At 32.8% G+C, this 25,119-nt stretch overlaps 3 protein-coding genes across 18 annotated transcripts in view; 2 read left to right on the forward strand and 1 right to left on the reverse strand.

Annotated features, from left to right (window-relative positions):
* LOC126761650 (uncharacterized) overlaps positions 1–8,650 on the forward strand; it is a 63,558-nt gene extending 54,908 nt beyond the window's left edge. Inside the window, 12 exon segments of the mRNA XM_050478004.1 lie at positions 1,528–1,603; positions 1,729–1,812; positions 2,271–2,332; positions 2,402–2,599; positions 2,798–2,863; positions 3,016–3,237; positions 3,379–3,565; positions 3,636–4,090; positions 4,158–4,358; positions 4,431–4,604; positions 4,606–4,619; positions 5,166–8,650. Of these exon segments, the coding sequence (XP_050333961.1) occupies positions 1,528–1,603; positions 1,729–1,812; positions 2,271–2,332; positions 2,402–2,599; positions 2,798–2,863; positions 3,016–3,237; positions 3,379–3,565; positions 3,636–4,090; positions 4,158–4,358; positions 4,431–4,604; positions 4,606–4,619; positions 5,166–6,975 (3,549 nt within the window). The 3' untranslated portion in view covers positions 6,976–8,650.
* Positions 8,651–12,739: 4,089 nt separating this feature from the next.
* On the forward strand, positions 12,740–18,388 carry LOC126761641 (inactive ubiquitin carboxyl-terminal hydrolase MINDY-4B). The gene is made up of 8 exons (XM_050477990.1): positions 12,740–13,061; positions 13,701–13,906; positions 13,976–14,147; positions 14,228–14,293; positions 14,351–14,421; positions 14,629–14,785; positions 17,366–17,437; positions 17,577–18,388. The coding sequence occupies exons 1-8, from the start codon at positions 13,005–13,007 to the stop codon at positions 18,036–18,038; spliced, it is 1,263 nt and encodes a 420-aa protein (XP_050333947.1). The 5' UTR covers positions 12,740–13,004; the 3' UTR covers positions 18,039–18,388.
* LOC126761638 (galactosylgalactosylxylosylprotein 3-beta-glucuronosyltransferase P) overlaps positions 18,191–25,119 on the reverse strand; it is a 70,465-nt gene continuing 63,536 nt past the window's right edge. For 12 of the 16 annotated variants that reach the window (XM_050477987.1, XM_050477983.1, XM_050477982.1 and 9 more), the window contains 2 exons: positions 21,120–25,110; positions 18,191–20,864 (listed from right to left, as the gene is read on the reverse strand). In XM_050477987.1, the coding sequence (XP_050333944.1) occupies positions 24,997–25,110 (114 nt within the window). In that variant the 3' untranslated portion in view covers positions 18,191–20,864; positions 21,120–24,996. Of the gene's footprint in view, positions 20,865–20,964; positions 25,111–25,119 lie in introns of all 16 variants that reach the window. The other 4 variants (XM_050477985.1, XM_050477988.1, XM_050477986.1 and 1 more) reach the window with 4 other exon arrangements.

The following is a 25,119-nucleotide window of genomic DNA, read 5'->3' on the forward strand; positions in this document are numbered from 1 at the left end:
CTCTTCTTTTATTCTTTAATGTCCCATATAAATTAATAATCGAAAATATTTGCATTTGACACACATTCCAACGTTATTGGCGTTGCGTGAAATAAACAGCTGCCGCCGTAATGTGCGCATGCGCATCATTAAGGCAGCGTTAGAAAAACAAGTTAACGAACTTTAGAATTAGAAACGCATTAGCATATTAACTAATCGATGATCGAGCGTAAAGTAAAAAAAAAAATGGAATATAGAAGTAAGCTTTGTGTTTAAAAACAAAGAAGCACAGAATTTTAATATTACAGTGATTTTTATTTGCATATATTTATATGAGAAAGTTGGTTAAGAAATTTAAAAAAAATAATAAAATTAATATAGATGCTGTAGCTGATTGCATTATATGGCACATTATATATGAAAGCTATATGTTCTATATTAAAATAAAAACAAAGACAAAATGAAACGAAATATGGAATTTCTCGTGGAATTCTTATACTGAAAATTTTATTAGATAAATATATTTAACTATTTATTTTATCTTAAAAACACGATTTTTAGTCACATTCTAGTGATAAATTAAAATTTTACTAGACCTCGGTTGGGTTACTTAGTATTAAGTTCCATATTAAAATTTTATCTTAAACGACTCTTGGTGTAGTCTCCAAACTGAAAAGTTGAGGTTTTGAAGCGAAAAGAAATGTTACAGATAATAGAAAACAAAAATAAAAACAAAATTAATTAAAAAAATATTTAAAAAAAAATAAATAGATTCTGATTCTTTTTAATTGAGTTATACAATTCATAAGAAACAAAACTTTGTCTTAAAATAGTCAAACTTAAATCGTTAATATCTAATTGATGCTTAGATTTACGACAAAATCGAAAGATACCATTTTGTAGAGCATTAAATTTCCTACAAATTCAAGTAGTTGGCAGTGAGGTTTGAACTCTTTTAACTGATAATAAAGAAGAAATAGAAACTGGAGCATCCTCTTATACTTCTCATACTTGGAGAGACTTTCTTAGAGGGGCTTAAGTACCTATTTTTCAGAGCACAAAGTTTTGAACTACCCTACTGGGTAAACAATAATTTCGCGGATGAGATCTGAAAGTAAATTGTTCACTTAGCTGATCCGATGGTATAATTCATAAAAGGGAGTTGAAAGCGGATATACTAAAATATTTTGATTTTAAGAAGCTATCCACTAAACTAAGGAAAGAAATCGCCTAGAATATATATGATTATAAAGTAGTGCTTTAGGCTGGATTAAGCTGAAAACTAGTCCAGTAAATTAGCGTGAACTGAAAATTTTCATAGAGCAAAATACTACAAAATATGTATTTCATAAGTCAGAAATGCAACAAGATTATATTTTAAATATTTTTGCTGATTAGAGCTTCTCTTCGATTTTTCTACTCCTATTTATTTGTGTGTTCTTTTGGTATTTGCAGTGAAAAATAAAATTGCTCTAATATACATAAATTTCAACTTATTAAAAAATCAATTAATGAACTCTATTATTTCTCATTTTCCTACTTTTACAGAACATATTAGAGAAATTCAATCCAGGTGCACGCCAACTCATCTCCTCCGGCAAAGGTTATTTGAAGGCTTTGCATGGTGAGTACAAAAGACTTCACATCAGATAACTGCTAATAAATCTAAATGAACACTGATCAGCGCAAAATATTTTGTTGCTAAATTGCTAAGCATTTTATGTGTTCTTCTTTAATATTGTTGCACAGGTGCTGCATCTGCGTCACGCCTTTTCAATGAAGCATTAGCCAAGCTGGCAATGAATGCACAACAAAGTGGAACCAGCGATATTGGTAAGCAAAACGCTAATGCATAAATAAATTTAAAAAACTAACGAGGTAAACTAGGAAGTATACGCTACTCACACACACACACACACACTCACACAAACATACATGCGGTTGGAGTTGCAGCATCTATATTTAAAGTATATAGCGTTGCACGCGTTGCTACAATAAGTTGCGGCAACATAGCGCTGATTGCTGGAACGAATATAAAATACGTACTAGCAAGCAGTTATTGACATGCTTGTCGCATGTGTTACACAACCAATGCTTTTGTTGCTTTAGTAAGAATACCTATGTGCTGCCATTAAGTATTGTGTAAGAACAAGTTTATTGCTCATTTGCCGCTAAATGTTAATTATAATTAATAATTTTAATTTTTTTTTATTTTTTAACATTTATGTTTTCAATAACCGTTTGCATTCTTTAACAATTTTTATTTATGTTGTTTTTTACTATTTTTCAAGGTGCGGCATTGATGAATGTTGTCAGTGTTTACAAAGAAATTCAAGAGCAACAAATGAATATTGTGAGTAATTATGTTTGCTGACTCATAGAAAAACGATTTTGAAACATTTATCTTGCTATTTGCCCACAGTTGAAAGCTTTCTATGTTGATTTATTGGTGCCATTGGAAACAAATTTGGAGAAGGATACAAAAGTTGTGCAACATGAACAAAAGAAATTCTTACAACAGCACAAAGTACGCATGGAGAGTTATCAGAAGGCCGTCTCCACAATGAAGAAACAGCGCAAGAAAAAGGCCAGTCCAGAGAATACAGAAAAGGAGTTGAGAGTAAGTGGATCGTAGCTATGTCTTAGAACTAATTTTTCAGAATATTAAGCCAAAAAAAATATTCGTTATTTTAACCCATCCTAAAATAGATGTATCAGAAAACTTAATTACAAAGCATTTTATATTCTATAGTATTAGATGAACCTTACTTAAATAATCATGCTTATTTTCTTTACATATGATCTGCTCTACTAACAGAATCTACAAATATTGGAAGATCAAAAGAAGAAGTTGGACGCATTCTGCGAACAAAGCTACAAAAATGTAAGTAAAAATCAACGCGTGCAATTTATTTAATGAGCAACAGGTATAAGCAGCACATTTGCACATGTGCACTAACACATATGCACTTAAGAACGATAAACAGCGCATTTTAACATTTCTTATGAATTTTGATTTCAATACACGCCTAATAGGCCATGACACAGGAGCGCCGTCGCTACGGTTTCGTGCTTGAACGTCAATGTTCCATAGCAAAGCACTGGATGGCCTATCACAGCACTGGCAAGTTGGTAATTGATAACAATTTGGAAAATTGGCAAGAAATTGCCGCTTCACGTGAAGTGATACCAGCGGCGGCAGTATACGAAGCGGGCGGTCTCGGTAGCTACGGCACTGCCAGCACCGGCAAAAGGATGGTGAGTTCAGATTAGTACGAATGCATGATTGTTAATGTAATTTGATGATTTTGATGTTTTGCTGTTTTATTTGTTATTTGTGTGTTTGCAACATTCATTCACACACACCTCACGCAAATTGCGTTAATTGTATGGCCTTAGGAGCGGCTCAAAGATGGCGAGGACATGCACGCTGTTGGCAATTCGTCTGCTTCGCAGCTTAAGAAATCACGCAGTGTGGACGCGCCCTACGGCGATATGCGTACCTTGCATGAGAGTAATGTCAGTTATGCGCAAAACTCGTTGCCGCGCGCCAAATCCGATTTCAATCTGACAACAACAACGAACTGTGAGTAGCAAGCGCTAAGCTTAGAAATAAGTTATGTCTAAAATTTTGCTTATTCTACGTTTGCTTGCAGCGAACGATCATGTCGATCATGGTCAGTGGGACCAACGTCCCGTCGTGAAGGCGCTCTACGCCTATATGCCTTCGGGTGAGAATCAGCTGCCCTTCGAGGAGGGCGATCGCATAGCTATGGTCGGCAGTAAGGCTAAGGGTTGGCAATTCGGTGAGAATTTACGCACGCAAATGTTCGGCTGGTTCCCGATCGCCTACACCAATGCCGAGGGCGCGGGCGAACGTGAAAAGTATCGTGCGAGCGAACGCCATAGCGAACGTAGTAGCGATCGTTACGAGAATGTGCATTACGAGCGTAATGGTGGTATGCGCAGCAATTATCATGATCAATATATGTCTGAGGCGCATATGGATCCTGCCATGGAGAGCGATTCGACATACCGCCGACGTAACAACAGCGCCGAGGAATCATCTCCAACACGCATGTTCGGTGACACTTTCCGGAATCAAAAGAAGGTTTGTGGCTTTTTAACTTAACTATTCTAACGAAATATGCTAAAATACCATTTGCACTTATTTACAGTACCGTGCAACAGCTGGCGGCAATCCACGCCCCGGTCCACCACCAACACTCCCTGCACCAGTGCCATCGAATAGTCAGAGTCAAAGTGCCAGTCGTATATTGAATACATCGCAGAGCTTTTGTGGCGCTTCCAATGGCATACCATCTGTGGTGGAGCGACGCAAGCAGCACAAATTGCAAAATGGCCCACAAGCCGCGCATGTGAGTTCTGGATCTCTGTTAACGGAGATCCGCTTTAAACTGTTTACACTGCTTTCTTTTCTCTAACTAAAGAATCGTTCCATTCTTTCCGCCAAACAACAGTCCACATCGATGAGCGCTGGTGGCAGTCAAATGAAACCCGCCGCGGCCGCTAAGACTTCATTGCATAGCAGCAATGACAGTGGCTTTGCCAATGAGCCGCCACCACAACCCGAAGTCGACTACTCGGATGAAGAACAAACGAGTCCGTGTGCCAATACGGTGAGTACTTTCCACTGCTTAGCGCAGTGCCAAGGATATTTTTGTACTAATTTTTCTCTTTACTTGTAACTAACTTGTCTAGTAAGCTACTTGATACATAATTATAGATTGTTGAACGCTCTCTATTTATGATTAATTTAATATTTTTTATTAAATAAATTTTCGTTTTGGGGAGACAAAAAAATATTTTCTTTTTTTTTTATTGTTTTTATCAAAAAGACACGAATTTTTTTGTCTGTCTCCCTTTTTATTTAATTACAAAATTTATATATTTTAATTTTTTTCTTTTTGTAACTCTTTTCATTTCATGTCCCATTCATCAATTTTATGTTGCTAATCGAAATTTGTTGCATTACCTTGTAAAAATTGCATCATAAATACAAACGTACAATGCTAATCCCTGATCAATTGAAACCTCACCAAATTCACCAACATTTACAAAATAATGATATGCTAAAACCAAACAACATAAACATACCTCTATATGCCGAATGCACCTTTGCCTGCTCTACCGCCATATTTACTTTGAAACACCCCACACTACAGCCGTCGTGCCGATACCAATTCGCACGTCTCACGGGATGTTGCTTCGTGGACTTTGAATCGCAATTTCCGTAACAGTGTCGATAGTCAGATCGATGATAAGAGCATGCATGGGCTGAGCCGACGTAATACGAAGATGCGTTACGATCTTATTGCTAGCGATGATGAAATTCTGCAAGCCTCTAGTAGTGGCATAAAGCGTACTAAATCTTTTTGGAAATTCGGTGGACGCCACGAAGATATATTGGCTGGCATGTCGCTCTGGCAGCATCGGGATCTAGTGGCGGCACCCAACATGGAGGAACTACGCACGGATAGTCCACAGCACAAGGAAAATGGACATGTGGAACACGAAGTTGATGCTGAAGGCGTACAAGAGCGTGAGCGCGACCGAGAACAAGAACATGGACGAGAGAATACACGCAATACAAACGATAAGAACGGCACATTAACGAAGTCGCATTCAAACAACTCAACATCATCGACGGAGAAGTACCGCAACGACAGTGTAACCAGCATGGAAGCATACGATGATGATGAGAATATATATGGCATGAGTCCAGTGGTAAAACGCGAGAATATAATTGTACAGAATCGTAACTCGATGCAATCAAATGCAACTACAATGCGTGCCGAATACACACCGAAATCGCGCATGAAAATTATGAAGACAATCGAAATCGACATCGAAAATCCAACAGAGAGCGAACGTTTGAGCACAATCAAGCGTGGACAAAAGGAATATCAGAAAGAATATCGCGAAAGCGCCGGTATGATGCCGCAAGTGAATATGAGTATGCGCGCTAATACGCATGCGCGTAATGAACATGAGAGTAAAAGTAAGGCTGGCATGAGCATGAGCGGCATGCAGTCGTCGCGTAATACGTTGAGCAACAACCATAAGAAGCATCAGACGAACAACGTAGATGCGAACGCTGGCAAGCATGCAAATCTACAACAGATGAAATCGAATGGCAGCGGCAGTCAGACGCAAACGCGTGCCAAACAACAAGATTTTCCACACTCCACAGAGGATGAGGAGGGCGACAGCGATGACAATGGCACACTCAAAATGAGTGACGTTAACAACTTCTTCGACGATATCTCACATGAGAACACCACTGGCGGTATGATTATGAAAACAGTTAAGCGCAAGGATATACTTAAGCAATACTACACCAGCGAGGATGAGTCTGACGATGTTGAGATTAAATCAACAAGCTCGGATCCTTATGACTGCATTGTGATCAACGATCATTTGGTGCGTAAGGATGAGAAGCATCGTCGTCAACTGCACAACTCCTATCAAGAGCACCAAATGGAATTTCAAACATTTCGCGCGACAACAACATCAGCCATGCCACAAGGTAACAACAAGAAGAATAAAATGAATGGCGTTGATCAACGTAAGGGCAGTGGTGTAGCAGCGAGCGCTGGCAAGTCAAAGAAACAGCAGGAGCTGCAGGACAACGAACGTGAGCGTGAGCGGGAACGCTATAGCGTGAATAGCAGTGCCACGCTGACAAGAAACTCCAATGCGAACACGAATACGGCGCTGAACACACCGACTGCCACGATACTGCCACGCACGCGTCTCATGAAATCGAGCAATATGACAAGTATGACTTTGGAACGCGCGTCTAAAAATAAAACGCGCGAAAATGGCCATATGAGTGGTGGTGGTGTTGGGGGTGGTAGTGAAAAAGACAAAAATCATTATGGTAAAACTTATGGACCGTGGTATGATTTTTGGGATCAACAAGATCAGCACACGCTTGTGAGCCAAAAGTCAATGCATAATGGCAAAATGTGAAATCATATTTTGAAGCGTTTAAATGGAGGGTTTTTTAGCAATACCCTTATATTGGTATTGGTTTCATAAATGTATACATATATTATGTTGGTTATTAGAAATGAAGGCGTTCGAGCGGTGTAAAAAATTAATTACTTATTTTTAATCATAAAATTTAGTAGTGTTATGAACAAAAGTTTGGCAACAATGTTGCCTAAAATGTTGCTAAGCGTTTGTGGTACAACAATGTTGCACGAATTGTTGCTAAGCGTTTGTGCTTGAATTTTCGTATTTCTTTTTGTTTTATGACATATGTTGCAGCTGTATTTTCAAATATTTATTATTTTTCAGCGAAAATTTCAAATTTTTTGGTGCATAAATATGCACAATTTCAAAGCAACATTTTTGCCAGCAACATTTTACATTTCTCGATGTGTGGGTATTAGCAAAAAAATATCTGTCTTTCCGTTCGTCTGTACAATATAATCATTCAGTTTCTGAGGTATCGATCTAAAGTTCTGCACACATGCTTTTCTCCATAAGAAGCTGCTCATTTGTCCGAACGGCCGATATCGTATCACTATAACATATAGCTGCCATACAAACGAACGATCGGAATCAGGTCCTTATATGGCAAACTTTTTCATTTGACCGGGTAGCTTCTCGAAATTTGGCGCGGATTATTGTCTAAAGCATTTGTCAGATCAGACCACTACAGCTTATAGCTGCCATATAAACTGAACGTTCAAAATTAGATTCCTGTAAGGCATCTTTTGTATTTGTGAAGCCTATTATAGTTTCGGTACAACCGTTTTTTTTGGTTTTTATTCCTCCTACTTCGGTAGTGTGGTTATTTCTGATTCATATGTTGCTGGCAACATTTTTGGTACATGATGAAAATATAAGAGCAAATTATATAGCTTAGGTACCTCAAAAACAATTTGTATATGTATGTTTGTATTTAAAAATTTAAATTTGTTTTTGTACTACGCACAACTTAAATACGGATATCAAACTCAACTTAAAAACATGCTCCGTTACCACGAAATATTCCGAAATAGTCAGCAAAATATATACCAATCAAGAAAATACGAGGAAATGCCATACACAGCGTTGAGCGCCTAAAATCATGCCACATATAATTTTTTATCGTAAATGATATTACACCGCACAAAACTGTTTTTTTCATTTGTTTTTTTATTTTCATTTTTATTTATTTATTTTTTTGTTTTACAATAAAATCTTACATTGAATTTCATTGAAATAGTGCTGGTCTGCTACTGAATTATCGTGCTATCCATCCAACTATTCCTATACTTATGCATTTTTTTTTGTAAACCACCAAAAAAGCAACGCAGTGTACACGCAACCCATCTTAAACGTTTTTCATAAATCTAATTATACATACATATGTGTAACTAAAACTAAAACTAAACTTAAACTTGCTCATGTAAACAGAAAAAATATTTTCAAATCACTCTGTAAGCTAAATGTTGCGAACAAGTCAAAAAGTTGCACTTTTTTGTAACAAAAAATTATTAAATTCTGCATTAACATTTCAACTTCAATATTTAGTTTCATTTTCATAATTTTTCGTTGCATTCCTGCATCAGTACTTGCCATCGCTCGCAAATACAACTAAATTCATTTAACTAATGTGCGCTTATTTCACAAAAAATTGGTTAAACATTTAGCTGCAACATAAACTAAACCCTTTTTGAATTCTTTATATTTCCTTTTTCTATGTGTATTTCTAGAAAGGGTGGTGCCTACCGCAACATTTACATAGACTTCTAGACCAAGTAATACATAAATGTTAACACCCACACACACACACCTCTATCAAAAAATCAACTCAAACTTACAATAAACTTTCAACACAACACACTAAAACAACAAGCAAAAATAAATAATCTGGCAGCACTGTGTTCGAATGCCTAAAAACACAGACAAATACACGTTTTTATACGAAAACTAAACGACAACAACAACACCATGAGAATTTGTTTGTAACCTTGTAATCCGATGTATGTATGTATGCATTCTAAGTATAATTAAATAGTTTGTAAATGTGTATAGAACAGTCTGTCTATCAATGCTATTTGTAAACCTGTTTTCGCGTATTAGAAAACAGCGCTAAAATTACAAAAACATAACTGTATGTAAAATTATATTGCATTATGTATATAAAAATAGAAAGAGAAAATATCTTGGTCTGCTCTCACTTTATATTTTTAAAGAAAATTTCATTTTGTCATTGCAAATTGAAATGACGACATGCTTTCTTTATTTGTTTTATTTTCAAACTCCGCCACTTTTCATAACATGTACTGTTATGTTATGTATAGTGCATGCCAATTTGCCACAGTCAAACTGCGTCACACCAAAACTAACGATCGTTCGGCTCCGATGATTTATCGGAGCATAAATAAATAAATAATAAATAACCTTAATTTAATTGAGTTAGTAGTTTAAGAATACTTTATAAATATAATTATGCATAAAATTTAAATAAACAAATAAAAAAATATATAATAGTAAATAAATAGAAGTATATATATTTACTTGGTATAATTTTAATTATTATACGTTTTATGCAGATGCATGTGTTCTACAAGTTGATATATATATTACAATAATATTTTTTTATTTTATTATTTTATTTTTTTATTTTTATTTTATTTTTTTATTTATTTTTATATATTTTTTTTTATATGTAAGTATATATAATTATTTGCTTCAAAATATTTGTTACCGTGTATACTTGTATGTAATCGTTTATTATGAATAAAATATGATTTTTTAAATAAAAATAAAACACGCTTTTAATTCAGTTTCTAACGCGTAGTAAGCATTTTTTATATTATGCGCGAAAATAGTGTGCGTCATGGCGTGTGAGTAATAAATTTTTTCCCGGAAATTTTGGTAATGTGTTGCCTATCAAATTTAGTGCTGTTTTTGTTCACCGCACAGAGTTTTTTAAGCTCGCCAGAAGTTTGTAACACCGAGAAGAAATCGTCGTAGACCCTATAAAAAATATATAAAAATGATCAGCATGACAAGCTGAGTCGATTTAGCTATGTGCGTCTGTCTGTTGTATATATATATGTACGTGAATTAGTTTCTCAGTTTTCGAGATATTGAACTGAAATTTGCAAACATAGTTTTCCTACCAAAAAGTTGTTCATTTGTTGGAACTGCACATATCGGGCTACTATAGCAGATAGTTGTCATACAAACTGGACAATCGGAATAAAAGTCGTGTATGAAAAACTTTTTTATTTGCCGAGATAACTTCACGAAATTTAGCATAAATAATTATGTGTAACAACGGTATAAACTGCGAAGAAATTGTTCATATCGCATTAATATAGCATATAGCTTTCATACAAGCTGAGCGATCAAACTTAATTTGTTGAATGGAAAACTTTTTTATTTGCTTAGATATCGGCACAAAATTTAGCTTGGATTATTATCTAAGGCAAAGGTACAATCTGTTAAGAAATTATGCAGATCGGTTCACTATAGCCTATATTTGCCATACAAACTGAGCGTTCAAAATGGTGTTACCGAAGTTAACTTTTTTTTGTTGGATAACAAATTAATTTAAAAAGTGACAATTACTATTTCACAAAGTGATTTTCTGTGCAATGTATACATATGTACATACCGGTTTGAAAGTTTTTGTTTTGCTGATAGCTAAGACTCTTAACTCTCATTTAACTAGTCTATGATTGGTATCTTCTGTTACTTCTTTTCAACTAATGCGCCTAAGTGTAGGCAATGAAACTTGAAATTACAACTTTTTATGCGTCTTCAATGTCATTCCATTAAAACAAGACTAAATATGCTAATATATGTGAATTCAATTTAAATTTTTCATAAAACACATGCATGCAACAATATTTTTGGATCTTAATAGCATCGTTAAAATTGTTTTGCACAATGACATATGATGGCACTTGCATGTGTGCGAACTCACCCAAGGCCATTGTTAAAAATAATCATTCAACCCGAAATTTATTTAAAGCCTTTCCTTTGTAGTTATAAAAGCAATTGGAAAAACCGTTTACTTTCCAGAAATAGTACCAAAAGGTAGCCAATTTGTTACAAAATGCAATCAAATTCGGTAAAAAATACTTATAGTATTCATTCCTACTATGGCTTAATATTTTTTATACCCTGAACAGTGTAGATTAAGTTTGTCACGATTTTTGTAATACCCAAAAATAACACTCACAGACCTTATAACTGATCGGCATTACGAGCTGAGTCGATATATCAATGTCCATCTGACTGTCCATTTGTCTATTTACACGAACTAGTCCTAGTATTATGGAAACATATAGATTTACTTTTTTTAAACAGCCATACAATAATCGAAGTTTTACAATATCGGCAAGAACCTTCAGAAACAGATTAGGTAAAATATAGCTATACCAATTGGATTTGTATATACACACTCTCTAATAGGTGCAGGTAAATTATGAATATATAAATAAATACATGTACGAAAATATAGATTTATAGTATAAATAACACAAAAATCCCACACATATAATTCATTGCAGTATATTGCAGCTATTGATTGATGATATCTCCGCCTCATATGATTTACTAGCAATACGCGAAAATTTATGGAGCTTATACAAAAAATATGTGAAAAAGAAACTGCAACACGAATTTATAAATATGTACGAGTACTCTGTGAAATGAAAGCTCACGTGCGAAACTCCCACAGAGCATATAATACAAATCAAATATATATAAAAACGCTGATTGGCTGAACTTGAAGTTCAATCAGCTGCGACACCCACAGCTAATACCCACAAGTACGAGTATGTATATGTATGCACACATACATTGCGAACGCAAAAAAAGCAGCAATTTAAATAGAATTTAGTAGCTAAGTGCAAGCAAGGTAATCATATGGTGTTAAGTACATTTAAATTTGACCTAAATACACACGAACTTGCAGGCTGACATGCAACCTTTGCCTGTTAGCATTTGCACACAAACATGTGTATAACAGTAACGACGTGAGCGCTGCTATTGAATACTAATGCATAAGTACTTATTCACGCTGCGAGCAGTTACATACTTCGTGTGTGCGTGTGTTTGTGTGTACAAAAATTGTTAGCTGGCGGAGGTTCTAAATGGAAATCCTGCTGTCAACTGCATTTCCTGCAAAACGGCGGCCTGCCACCATTTCACTTTAACTTCGAGCTTAGTTGTGCTACACTAAACGTGCAGCAACGTGGCATCATGCACTTACACACACACACACAGCTGCATTACTTTTTTCGAGGATAAGTGTGAAGTGAATTTCAATTTCACTTAAATTTTGAATGACTGGCAGGCAGCCGCCATGCGGTACGGCAATACTCATTTTTTTGGCAGCGAGAGTGAATGAGAGCAGCGTTTTCACTTTTTGAAGTGTGCAAAAAGTCGTGCAACTATTATGTCGTATGAAATTTAACGCCCACTTATATATTTTTGTAGTTTACATAGTGCAAAAATCATGCTTAGTAGGTGTTGAATAAGCAATTGCATGTGGCAATCAAACATACATACATTTAAGGCCATTTGCGCTTTGATGGCTGAGGCCTAGAACAGTATTTAGTAATGTTTGTTTGAAGTGTGTATGTATGTGCATGTTTATGTAAGTGTGCGCTCATGACATTTGAAATTAAAATTTATTGAAAAGTGTGCGTGAATATAATGCCGAAAGGATATTTTTACTGTAAGCCATTTGAAGCGTACGAAATTGCTGAATATTTAAAATCATTGCGCTTTGAACAGCGGAACGATTTAAACGTTTATTTCGGGCGTACAAAAATATTTACCAAATTGAGAAAATAAAAATATATTGAATAGCGTTTATGTAATGTTAAAAACTTATTACAAAACAAAGAGAAACATAAAATTTGTTTTCACAAAAATAGTATTATTACAAAATTTATAGTGAAAAAATTGTGAAATCATAATTTCAGTTATCGCAAATCATATTTATAATTTACTTATAAGAGTCTTACATAATATTATATAAAATGAGCTCACGTTTTATAGCCGAGGGTGGCACGCCAATCACACCGGAACTGGCAACGGTAAATTATTATTGATTAATTAATGCAACCAATTACTTTAAACTTCATTTTTTAATATTTTAAAATTTATTTATAATATGTCTCTAACAATTTTATAAAATAAAAATTAATAAATTTTTTTAATTAATATAATTAATTTCCCAATATTTTAAAACATATTCTTAATATATTTACTACATTTTAAAAAATAATTAAAAACTCAAATATTATATTTATAATTTAATTATTATTTTTAATTAATGTAGTTAATTTTTAAAATTATTTCCTGCATATTTAAAAAAATATACATACATATATGTATATCATATTTCTTGCAATTAAGTAAAATATTTGAAAGGTCAAAAGTTTTATTAGTTTTCTAAATTAATTTAATTATTTTTATTTAATGTAATTATTTTTTTTTAAATATTTGAAAATATATTTATAACATACATATGTCGAAAAAGTTAATAAAATAATTGAAAACTCAAAAATTGTATTACTATTTTTAAATTAATTTAATTATATCATTTTTTAATTATTTAATTAGATTTTTGTAATTAATTTAATTTTTTAATTAATTTCCCAATTTTTTAAAGCATGTCTTTAATTTTATTTCTCAACGCCTATCTAATCAAACCATTTCCACCAATACTTAAGGATCTACGTCAATTAGTCTTCGGCACTTCATCTATTCCCATGAGGGCTGAATGGACACAAACCCCTTTCACTTTCGGTGCGCCTAAAGAAGAGCTCTCTTATGGCCTACGCTCACCACGTAATGCTACACGTGGACTACTTTCTGTAGTGCAGGGTTTTATTTTGAAGTACTTGCTCTTCGGGCGACGTGGACGCAACAATCAGGAGTATACAAACTACATATATACATTTATTTCATTATTATTAGTTTAAAATATTATAAAACGTGTCTACAGCCCTTTAATATGCACCCAAGAGACGCAGACAAATGCGCTGATAAATGCGTTGGTCGAAATTCTGCGCATCATATCAGATAAGGGTAAGGTAACAATGGTGCTGCCATCGCCGGATGAGGAGGTTTTCGTGGAGCATAGTGTGACTTTCTTTCATGATTCGATCACTGAGAAGGTGAGTAGGGAAGTTAATGCAAGTAGTGTTCATTTTAATAAAATTTCAAGATATATGCATATAAAATAAATATTTTTAAGTTATATACTTTCACATTGTCACCCCATGATGAGCTTGAGTACTTTATAAAACGTCATTTGAAGCTGGTAACATATGAATTATTATATTTTGTGGGAAAAATAAATGAAATTTCTTCATATTAGTTCACTGAAGAGGACTCACCTGGCACATTACTGTTTCTGTATAGCGCCGTTTTGACACGCTCGATGACGAAGTAAGTAAATTTTAAATTTTTAGCGAAAATCACAATTTTTTGCTATAAAATTTCAAGAAAAAATCACCTGAAATTGATACATATATGAACATTAATTTAATCAAACGTCAATATTGTGCATTTTTACTTAGTAGCAAATTCAAGTCGTCTTAATTTATTTATAAAAATATTTATTCAATAATTTATATTTTTTATATTTCATTTTAGAATTCGCAACGATCTCGACTCAAACAGTAAGGCAGTGCCACTAACAATGACGAACAATGAAGAAGGCTCCTTGATGATAGTGACTCTACTTTTGACTGGTCGCGCTACACCTTATTTGCACAATGGTGTTGTAAATGTTGGCGATGAAAACACTTATGTGAGTATATTTGAAAAACATACAATACATTTTGTGAAAAAACTATTTTTTTACTGTGGAGAAAATTGCTAACAAGACTATGAGTCTTGCAATTTAATTTTTTAATTGAGTTAAAAAATTCATAAGAATGAATGAAGACGGAAATTAAAAGAGGCATTTAAAGATATCACAGTTAAAAATTACTGCGCCATCTGTAGGCAGCTAGAAGGATCTTGATTAATACAGTGGCAACTAAAACCTTTAAATTTTATAGATGCTTTGTATGTACATACATACATATGTATGTATGTACATATGTGTATTGTATTCCAGATAGAAAAGAAGCTTTAATTTAAAATAAATGTGCAATATTATAGTTCGATCAAAAGGTATATTTTTTTGTAAATATACAATAAAATAATTTTTTTAATATTTCATAAACACTTACCGCACTTTATTTTACTGTGTTTCGCCAATTCTGCAATAAATTAATACACTGCCCTACTCTAAACTCTTCTTCCTACTTCTGACACTTTATTAACATTAACATAACATTTTATGCACAACCACTGGCAGAGCTCTGCTTGCGCCGACGCTCAGCGCTCAGCTTTTGCACTCACTATTTTTCAATTTCACTTTTACTACACAAATAACAACGCCCGATTACCTTTTTTACGTTAAAACGATTAAATTGACACACTTCACCCTACTTCTACTAAGAACTTCTAAATTGCAGCTTTAATCCCTAAACTTTATTCACTTTTTACGAGAGCTGCTGCATACGCCACTTACGCGAATGTGCTATAAGGAAACGTATGCTCGAAATGGCGGCGGAAATTAAGAACGACCAATGATATTATAGCTTCTAAATTGAAGTGACTTCTGTAGACTCTGACGGAGATCGCCTGCAACTACAGGGCTTACAAATATATTTGAACTACAGGGATATCATGATCATGAATGTGAGCAACAGATGGCGCACTTGTTACTGTTTGAGGGTTAAGTAGAATTTTCATTTCTAACGAAAATTTTTGTATACTTTTGAAGTCATTCATCGTTTTCATTTTTGTCAGTGAAATACTATCCAACTTTAAATGTTTTAGCTCTAACTAAACAAATACTATAATATCTGTTCACTATATAATTTCAAAAGGTAATGTGTGCGCCATCTGTTGGTCACATTCATGATCATGATATGGCTGTAGTTCAAAAATATTTGGTAACTCTGCAGTTGCAGGCGATCTCCTACAGAGTCTACGGATGCCATTTCAATTTAGAAGAATGAATATCATTGGTCGTTCTTAATTTCCGCCGCCATTTCGAACATACATTTCCTTATATCGCGTTCGCGTAAGTGGCGTATGCAGCAGCTCCGTGAAAAGTGAAATTAATTTAGGAATTAAAGCTGCAATTAAGAAGATTTTAGTAGAATTAGGTTGAAGTGCGTCAATTTAATCGTTTTAAAGTAAAAAAGGTAATCGGGCGTTGTTATTTGTGTAGTAAAAGTGAAATTGAAAAATAGTGAGTGCAAAAGCTAAGCGCTGAGCGTCGGCGCAGGCAGAGCTCTGCCAATGGTTGTGCATAAAATGTTATGTTAATGTAAATAAAGTGTTAGAAGTAAGGAACAGAGTTTAAGGTAGGGTAGTGTATCAATTTATTGCAGAAAATGGGAAACAAAATATAATAAAGTGCGGTAAGTGCTTATAAAATATTAAAATAATTATGATATACATACATAAGTATGTATACTGTATGAATGTCTATACATTTACTCAGCTATGCATATACTACATACATAACAACTTGCGCGTGAAAAAGTTTATTAGTTATGCAGCCACATTATTTCTGTTGCTCTCTATTCTACATCAAATTCTACAACTTGTTTTAAAATATAGTTACTGCTCATACTCGGTGTGTACATCCGTGCTTGTACATAAATATAAACATATGTACATACATACATATGTATACATATATACATACATACATATGTATATATACAATTAACAAAAAAGTTAAGTGGCCACTGCATCGCTGTGAGATCCTACTAGCTGCCAATAGATGTCGCTGGTATTTTAAAGAGCGAATATCATCAGTTGCCTCCTCCTATATCCGCCGCCATTGTTTATAGCTCCTTTTAGGTAAGCGTTCGGGTAGATGGAATTTGCTTTAGCAGAGTACGCAGCATACTCTCTCACAATTGTAACTAAGAGCTGCGCAGTCACATTATTGCTGTTCATTAACATTTTTATTAGACTATCGTGCATTAACATTTCGGGTAAGGAGACCAGTAGCTTACAGAACAAAACAGTGGTGACCATCATATTAGGGAAGCAAAAAATAGAAATTAACAATAAATAAAAATTGAAATAAAAAAAAAATAATAAAGAATGTGAAAAATATATATTACATATAAAACAAGTAAGGAAGGGCTAAGTATTTTTGCCTGTTAAAATTATTTTCCCCAAAACCATACCAATCTAAATGACTATCATACAAAAATAAACATCTCCTCGAAAGTTAAACCGATTTTGTCATTTATGCGGATAATTGTACGACCCTTCTTACTAAGTAATCTATGTTAATTATTCTATATTATAGGCCATTCCGCAGTATGGTATACTAAGCCGCTGCACTATCGGACTTTTGCTTTGGGATAATGATAGTACGCAAGTAAGGTCTTAAGCTCTTCGTATACTTATTCTTGCTAAAAATAATATGTTTTAAAAAAATTTTTATGTATCTGCACAAAAAAAATATGTTTGTAAATATAACATTGTACTTTAAATGTACGCTATATATTTTTCAATAGCCTTCCGTGGTTACTTCACGCCAACCCGGTTCACGGCTCAAAACACCCAACTTTCCAATTTGGATTACCAGCTGCTGCGGCCACTATGGCGTGGCGTTCAATCGAAATCCGGAACTTTTGCGAAATTATCACGCCGAGTCGCGGTTCGATTTGAATTATTACAGTTGCTCTGGCCACAATGTTTTCATGACTATCGACAATCGTGTGTATAACGAACAGGCGACTGGCATGTTGGAACGCCAGGCAACTACCGAGACAATGTCAGCGGGCGGTGGACGCAGAGATGATGAGACCGGTGGTGGTGGTGGTGGTGGCGTTGACAATGCAGACCTGCTGGTACGCGAGGAATTGACAATGAACACACCGTTGCAACGTTTAATACACACCAAGTGGGAGGAGGCGCACATACGCTTCAATGTGCAACCATCCATGCTCAGTTATCTATTTTGCACAACACCATAAAGTGGGTGTGGTGCACTGCATATGCCCAAGCAAAAGCTACAGTTCGCGCGTTGCCAGTGAGGTGCAGAAATGTAACAGTTATGTTTGTCGATTTCATAAATCGTTTGGAATGCAGTGAAGTGCGTGGAACTGCAGCTGTGCCTTTCAATGCGTTATTTATTTCGTTATTATTTTTTTTTGCAAGCCGCAAAATGCATTTACGCAAGGCAAAATCAACAAATAGGTAAAACATCCTTCTGCTATTGATGGCTTTCAAATAGTCGAGTAAAATATATTTCTATGGAAAAATGTGCGCTTGACGCTTTGCTTGTACTATAAATAAATAAAAATTTGTCGCTGACTAGCTTAAAGTCTGAATTTTTACTGTTGAGTGAAATATTTCATGTGACTGGTACTTAAGGGCATACAAATGTAAATGACCGAGTGAAAGTTGGGTAATATTTAAAAATGAACTTCAACATTTTAACACCATATGAGAGGCATAAAGGAACCGTATTGGTCAAAGTCTCGCTTGTATTTACAATATGTTTAAGATCGAGTATAGATCTGATTAATTGCTATAAAAGGACCATTAGTTTGCAAGGTCTACGCTTGAATAACTAATAGCCGACAAAGTTAGAGCTCTCTCCGATTTTGTATGAGCCAGTCAGTTGCAAATTGGATTTAGATTAGACACAGAATAAAGTAACTTCTTCGATTTCGCAGTACTTTCAAACCTTAGGCACTTATTTAATCGGTCTTTAGTGTCACAGCCCAAAAAAGGTGCATTTTGGCATTGAGAAACGACACTAAGTGAGCCTCATATTCAACTAGTTTGAAATTAAATACTAAATTATATATTGTATTATCATTCGTTTTATTCAAAATTTTCGGTTCTCATATCTTTCTTCTCACATCTGTATTTTATATTGTAAGTGGTATATATATTTACAAAAACTTTTTAATTTCATATATTTTTTTAATATTTTCACAATATTTTTAATTTTTTGCATTTTTTATATTAATGCTGTATCGGTATTTCGGGCTTGGCTCTCAGTACCAGAGTTATATATGTATATATAATGCTATAATACTTACTGATGTATATTTAACTGAGTTTATACAACAAATTTTCGAAAGTCTAGCTAAATGTGTACTCGGTTTGTATTTATGTATATATACATATTTATATACCATATAGTCATATCGTTTTAAATGTAAGTCATTTTGTATGTGTTTTGGTATTAGAAATTTGAAATATCTACTAATAAATACTTAGAAAATGTTGAAGGTCATTTTAAGAGCTCGTAGAGTTATATAATTTGTAGTTCTATTTTATATTCGTATTTCCGTTTTAGTAAAAGTGTTTCATAGTAGTATTGAAGAGGCTAGGAAAAAAATTAAAAATACAAATTTTTATTTTGCAATTAAAAATAATATTTTAGTTACGAAAATTTTGCCTGACACAATTTTTAATTTATTAATTTACATTTTATTAGTTAGTTGAAGCAAAATTTCAGCTGCTTGCTAAAGTTTTAGTAACAAAATAACTTTTATACAATTTTACAAAAGAGAAATTTTATTTATTTTTATTAGCAGGTTTATAAATTTTAAGTTTTAAATAAACGATTTTTGTGTAAAAAATTTCAAAGTTTTTGAAAATTAAAATGTTTTCAAACTTTTTCGAATTTTCTTAAAAGTATTTGGCTATAATAAGCGCCGTATATTCTCTCTTTAATTTAAAATTTTTTAGCTTTTATAACGTTAAGTATAAATTACAGTATTTATCTTAGTAATATGCTAAATAATTTTAAATTCAACTTGAAATTTTTGGAAATTCGTCTTGTAACTATACTGCTATATACTGCTTTGTAAATTTTTATATTTAGTTTTTATTATAGTGTTGAAACACTATTTGTAGATCGACTTTTATAACTATATTATGATTGTTTTTGTAATTACCTCGTACTGTATGATTTATAAGCTTTATTTGCTGGTGAATTCAAAAATCGGTTTTAGCTACAAAAACTGTAAAAAATTGGCGCAAAGCTAAATCGCTACCTTATTTTATATTATATTTATTTGAAATAAGAAATTTTGTATGCTCACTAATATTGCTAAGTATTAGTAAAGTTGTGCAGTTGTTGAGTTGAAAAATATTGCTTTTATCTGAAAAGTATGCAAATAGTGCGCTAATTGAATTCCTATTTGACGAAAAAAGCTTTAATTGCATGGAAACTTTAATTTACATTATTTAATAGTTCTTGCATGCAGTCTAATCCGCTTATGAAATTTCGCTCTATACTCATTTTGAAAGTATAGAATAGTTATAGGCTAACCAGCTTTGAAATGCAGCGGCACTTTTTCAATCACTCAATCTCATGCCACTTAAAACAACATATGTATAGACTGCTTTTAGGCGCATCGACTTGACTTTGTGGTTTCGTAGGAAATATCAAATAAAATCTTAGTATAGATTTGGGTATATATTTGCTATTATTTGTATGTCTTTGCTTGTGAATTTATTTTAAAAATAGTTAACATATGTAGAGTCTGCTTTTGGGCGCATCGATCTAATTTTGTGGTGTAGTACTAGGAAGTGTCAAATCATAAAAATGTAGCATACCTTTAGGTATTTTAGTGTACATGTTTTGAAAGTATTAAACATATAGACTGCTTTTAGGCGAATCACCTTAACTTTGTGTTTTAGAACTAGGAAATGTCAAATGAAATCATGAAAATTTACCACACTTCTTGGTAGTTTGCTTTTATAATTCTTTGCTTTAGGTATTTTACTGTACATGTTTCGAAAGTATTAAACATATAGACTGCTTTTAGGCGAATCACCTTAACTTTGTGTTTTAGAACTAGGAAATGTCAAATGAAATCATGGAAATTTACCACACTTCTTGGTAGTTTGCTTTTATTGAAATCATGGAAATTTCACCTTAACTTTGTGTTTTAGAACTAGGAAATGTCAAATGAAATCATGGAAATTTACCACACTTCTTGGTAGTTTGCTTTTATTATTCTTTGCTTTAGGTATTTTACTGTACATGTTTTGAAAGTATTAAACATATAGACTGCTTTTAGGCGAATCACCTTAACTTTGTGTTTTAGAACTAGGAAATGTCAAATGAAATCATGAAAATTTACCACACTTCTGGTAGTTTGCTTTTATAATTCTTTGCTTGCAAATTTATTCTGAAAATAGTTAATATATAGTCTGCTCTTAGGCGCTTCATTTTAACTTTGAGATTAAGTACTGGAAATGACCAATCATGTCATGAACATATAGCAACCTTTTAGGTATTTTCATGGGTATTTAACTATTGTGAAATGCTTTTGAAGATGTAAACATATTATGGGCTTTTAGGCGCCTTAACTCTACTTTGTGCTTTAGTACGAGGAAATGAAAATATCGCATACTTTTATTTTTTTTTAATATTTCTTTGCTTCTGAATACCTAGTAAAACATAATTAATCTTTAGTGGTAAACATATAGTCTGCTTGGGGCGCATATGGGGTTTTTTTTTAACAACCGTATATAGGAGAGTCCATTCTGTGTCATTTTATGAGTTACAAAAAAATATGCATTGATTCGTTTCATTGTTTTCGAATAGTAAATACATTACGTCGCCTGATAGACGTATAGTATATAGTCATTTAATGTTTTATAAAAAAGTATACTTTCCTATATCATCTATGAAAGTTGCTTAGGCTTCATACATTTAATACATTTTTTCACAAATCTAGCTATTTAATGTATGTGTGTGCATTCATTGTATTTAAAAGCACACATCCACTTGCTTAGCAGGCTTATTACCTTTAATCGTTTGTATTTTTCAATTTAATTTTGTATATTCATAATAATGTGAGACGCATTATTTGGAAATTATATTTTCTTTTATTTTTTAGTCTGATTTTATTAATAATTATTTACTTTTTGCGCTGATACTGGACAATTGCAGCTAACTGTGTAAACTTCTATTTTTAATAAAACTTTTTGTTTTGGAATTTATGTGGACGTTTTTTTCTATTATATTTCGCTGACCTTTTCTCTTATTTTCTCTTGTAATCAAGAAATTACATTCAATTTTGTAATTAATACATACATATGTAATGCGATTTGAATCCGCCTACTTGCAACATAAAATTCGAATGGACTAATACATTAGTATGGCTAACCATTAAGATATTGAGCACATTTTTGTAACCGATAAGGTGATTGTATTCGTCCCTCAAATTGAAGAAACTGAGCTGAGCTTGAAAATATATATATATAGAAGGCAAACCATGTAGAGTTTTCATTTCTGCATGAAAATACTGCCTCATCATATGCCAACATTACATAAATCCTCCTTTTTTACATTACAAAAACGCAAAAAGATGCCAGCCAACTCGTTTGGAATAACCATTATTCAGCTTAACTAAATTTAACGATTTATTATATTTAGTAAATAGATTTGATAAAAAAAAACTACTAAAAACAAAACTGAACAGCGCCTGGGCAACTCTCACTCTTGAGTTGTAAAGTCTTGCAAATCTTTTTTCTGGTTAGAAGGCAACATTCTGCGAAAAGTACAGGAAATTTTGACAGCTCGAGCTTACGGCAGAATAAATGCAAAAATTTCCATTAAACATTTATTTTTTTAATTTTGAGTGTATGGTTTTTAATAGTATTTTTTGTGATATTAGCAACTTATTTTTTATTGAACTAAAATTCAATTTTTCTTATGAAAATTAATCTTTCTTCAAATTTTAAGCAAAATGTTTTGAGACGACTGCTGAGCTAAGAGATCTGTGGGGTATTTGATGTGCTCTGATTACGAATTTGCGCTCAAAAATACTCCAACACGTATTCTAGAAAATATTATTACTATTTTAACAGTGTACCAATAATGACGAGGCGTCTATCGAGAAGCGAAGGCAATATAAGAAAAATTGCTGGAAGGATTATTCAAATTATTTCAATTGTTTAGCCACGTAAAAGGTTTCGATTTGTGTATGAATTGAAAAATAATATGAATATTAAGCAAGCAACTAGTGTTGTAACTAATATATACATTAGAGTGATTCAAAAAAAAAAAAATTTTTTTTCATTTGGTACTCGGAAAAATAGGTTCCTAGACACCTCTAAGAAAGCCTCTCCAAAAATCTATTCATAATAATTTTTTTTTCATTGAGTTATAAAATTCATAGAAAATAAAAAATTTTCCCAAAATAATCAAACTTTAACTGTTAATATCTTTTAAACGTTTGGGTTTACGAAAAAAATCTTAATAGATCTTTTTGTAGAGCATTCAATTTCCCACAAAATCTAAGAAACAAGATATTTTTTCAAGTAATTGGAAGCGAGATATAAATTTTTCTATCTGATAATAAGAAAAAATAGAAAACTGTATGTAGGAGGACCTTCCCGTTACAATTAAAAACTCATATTTGGAGAGGCTTTCTTAGAGGTGTCTAGGAACCTATTTTTCCGAGTACCAAACGAAAAAAATTTTTTTTTTTTTGAATCACTCTAATATACATATATCTATTTTTGTAATTTTCTTAATTGGTGCTGGTTTGACCCCTCTCTACACCCTTTGACTATAATCAAAATGACAATTTTGAATAAAGCATCATACGTGTTAGGAAATTTTTACTATCTTTTTTGGTTTTAACAACCCAAAATTAACAAGAAGCAGCCTCTAACATCACAGACGCAAAATTACTGCAAACTTGTGTAAATTTTGAGAGTGAGAAATCCGAAGCCAATTTTCAAAACGCTAAATGATTGTAATCTAGTGTAATGAATTAATTTTGAATCACAAATTTTGTATACGAAGGATTTATGTTTCAATAAATTTGTTTTTTTGTGTTAGCAGTAATTTATTTGGTATTATTGAACGAAAATTTAATTTCTCTTGTGAAAATTAGTCTCTCTTGACTTGTAAATAATATTTTTCCGATTTCAATTTCCTTGCTAAGAAGCAACAAAAATATGCTAAATTAGTTGCATTAAAGTAAAGTATAAAAACAATCATTTTTTTGTAAAATATTGGCATTAAATTAAAATTTCTAAATTTTAGCATTATGAATTTATTATTATCATTTTCTTCCTTTTTGTTTGGAAATTATACATATTTTCTTTAGAACAATACAAGGTTTTTAGACAAAAATACTTAGACTTACTTAAGAAGGAATATAATTTACAAATATTTCTGTTTTTTTTTGTGTTTAAAGTAAGCAAAAAGCTTCAGTAAAGCCTTTAAACAATATTGGTTTATTTTACAAATAGTTTGGAATTTGAGCTTATAGACAAGTTTACTGAGTATCTTAAAAAACTAAGCGTAAATCAAATATATGTTGCAACAACTCAAGGTGACTAAAATTAATAAACTTAATCTAAAATAGTAAATTTAGGCGACACAGCAGTATTATCACTTAAAATATTAACTAAACATAAATTTTAGTAAATAAACTTAACAAAATAAAATATTAAATAAAGCACTTACGCATATGACATTTCACTGTTAGGCTTACAGCTAGATACACGTATACATATACATACACAGTACTGTTTACTTTGCTTATGCAACAACTTATTCATAAATTTGTGACTTAATATGCTTTGGTAAAAATAGTAATATGTGAAAAAAGATAACTGTACAAAGTGTAAGCGCCTAACTAATTATTATACAAGTTGTATGCCTTTTGTGCTCACCCATTTCATAAAAATTACACTTTATAAATAAAACTTAAATGTACGCATATATGTAGGTATATAGTAGAGAAGTCGCGACACAGTCGAAATTCCGTTTTCAAAAATAAAATCGTTTTGTGCAGTTATTTGCAGCAAAGTAGTAAACGCTTCTATACAGAGCCTGCATTCGTTTAACTAAGCTTTGGTTAAGGAGTTACGCCACAGCACATATGCGGCACGCCACTTCGACGTTGCCAAATCAACCCAATTTTGTACATGCCACACATTTTACGTACGCACTAAAAATGTATTTAACGACACTAAATTCGTATCACCATGTAATGTCAGATTCAACGGCGACGCATTGGCGTTCTTCTTCGTTTGCGTGTGCCACGTTAAGATCTGCAAAAC

The sequence above is a fragment of the Bactrocera neohumeralis genome, chromosome 6, assembly GCF_024586455.1.
Source record: "Bactrocera neohumeralis isolate Rockhampton chromosome 6, APGP_CSIRO_Bneo_wtdbg2-racon-allhic-juicebox.fasta_v2, whole genome shotgun sequence".
Lineage (NCBI taxonomy): Eukaryota > Metazoa > Arthropoda > Insecta > Diptera > Tephritidae > Bactrocera > Bactrocera neohumeralis.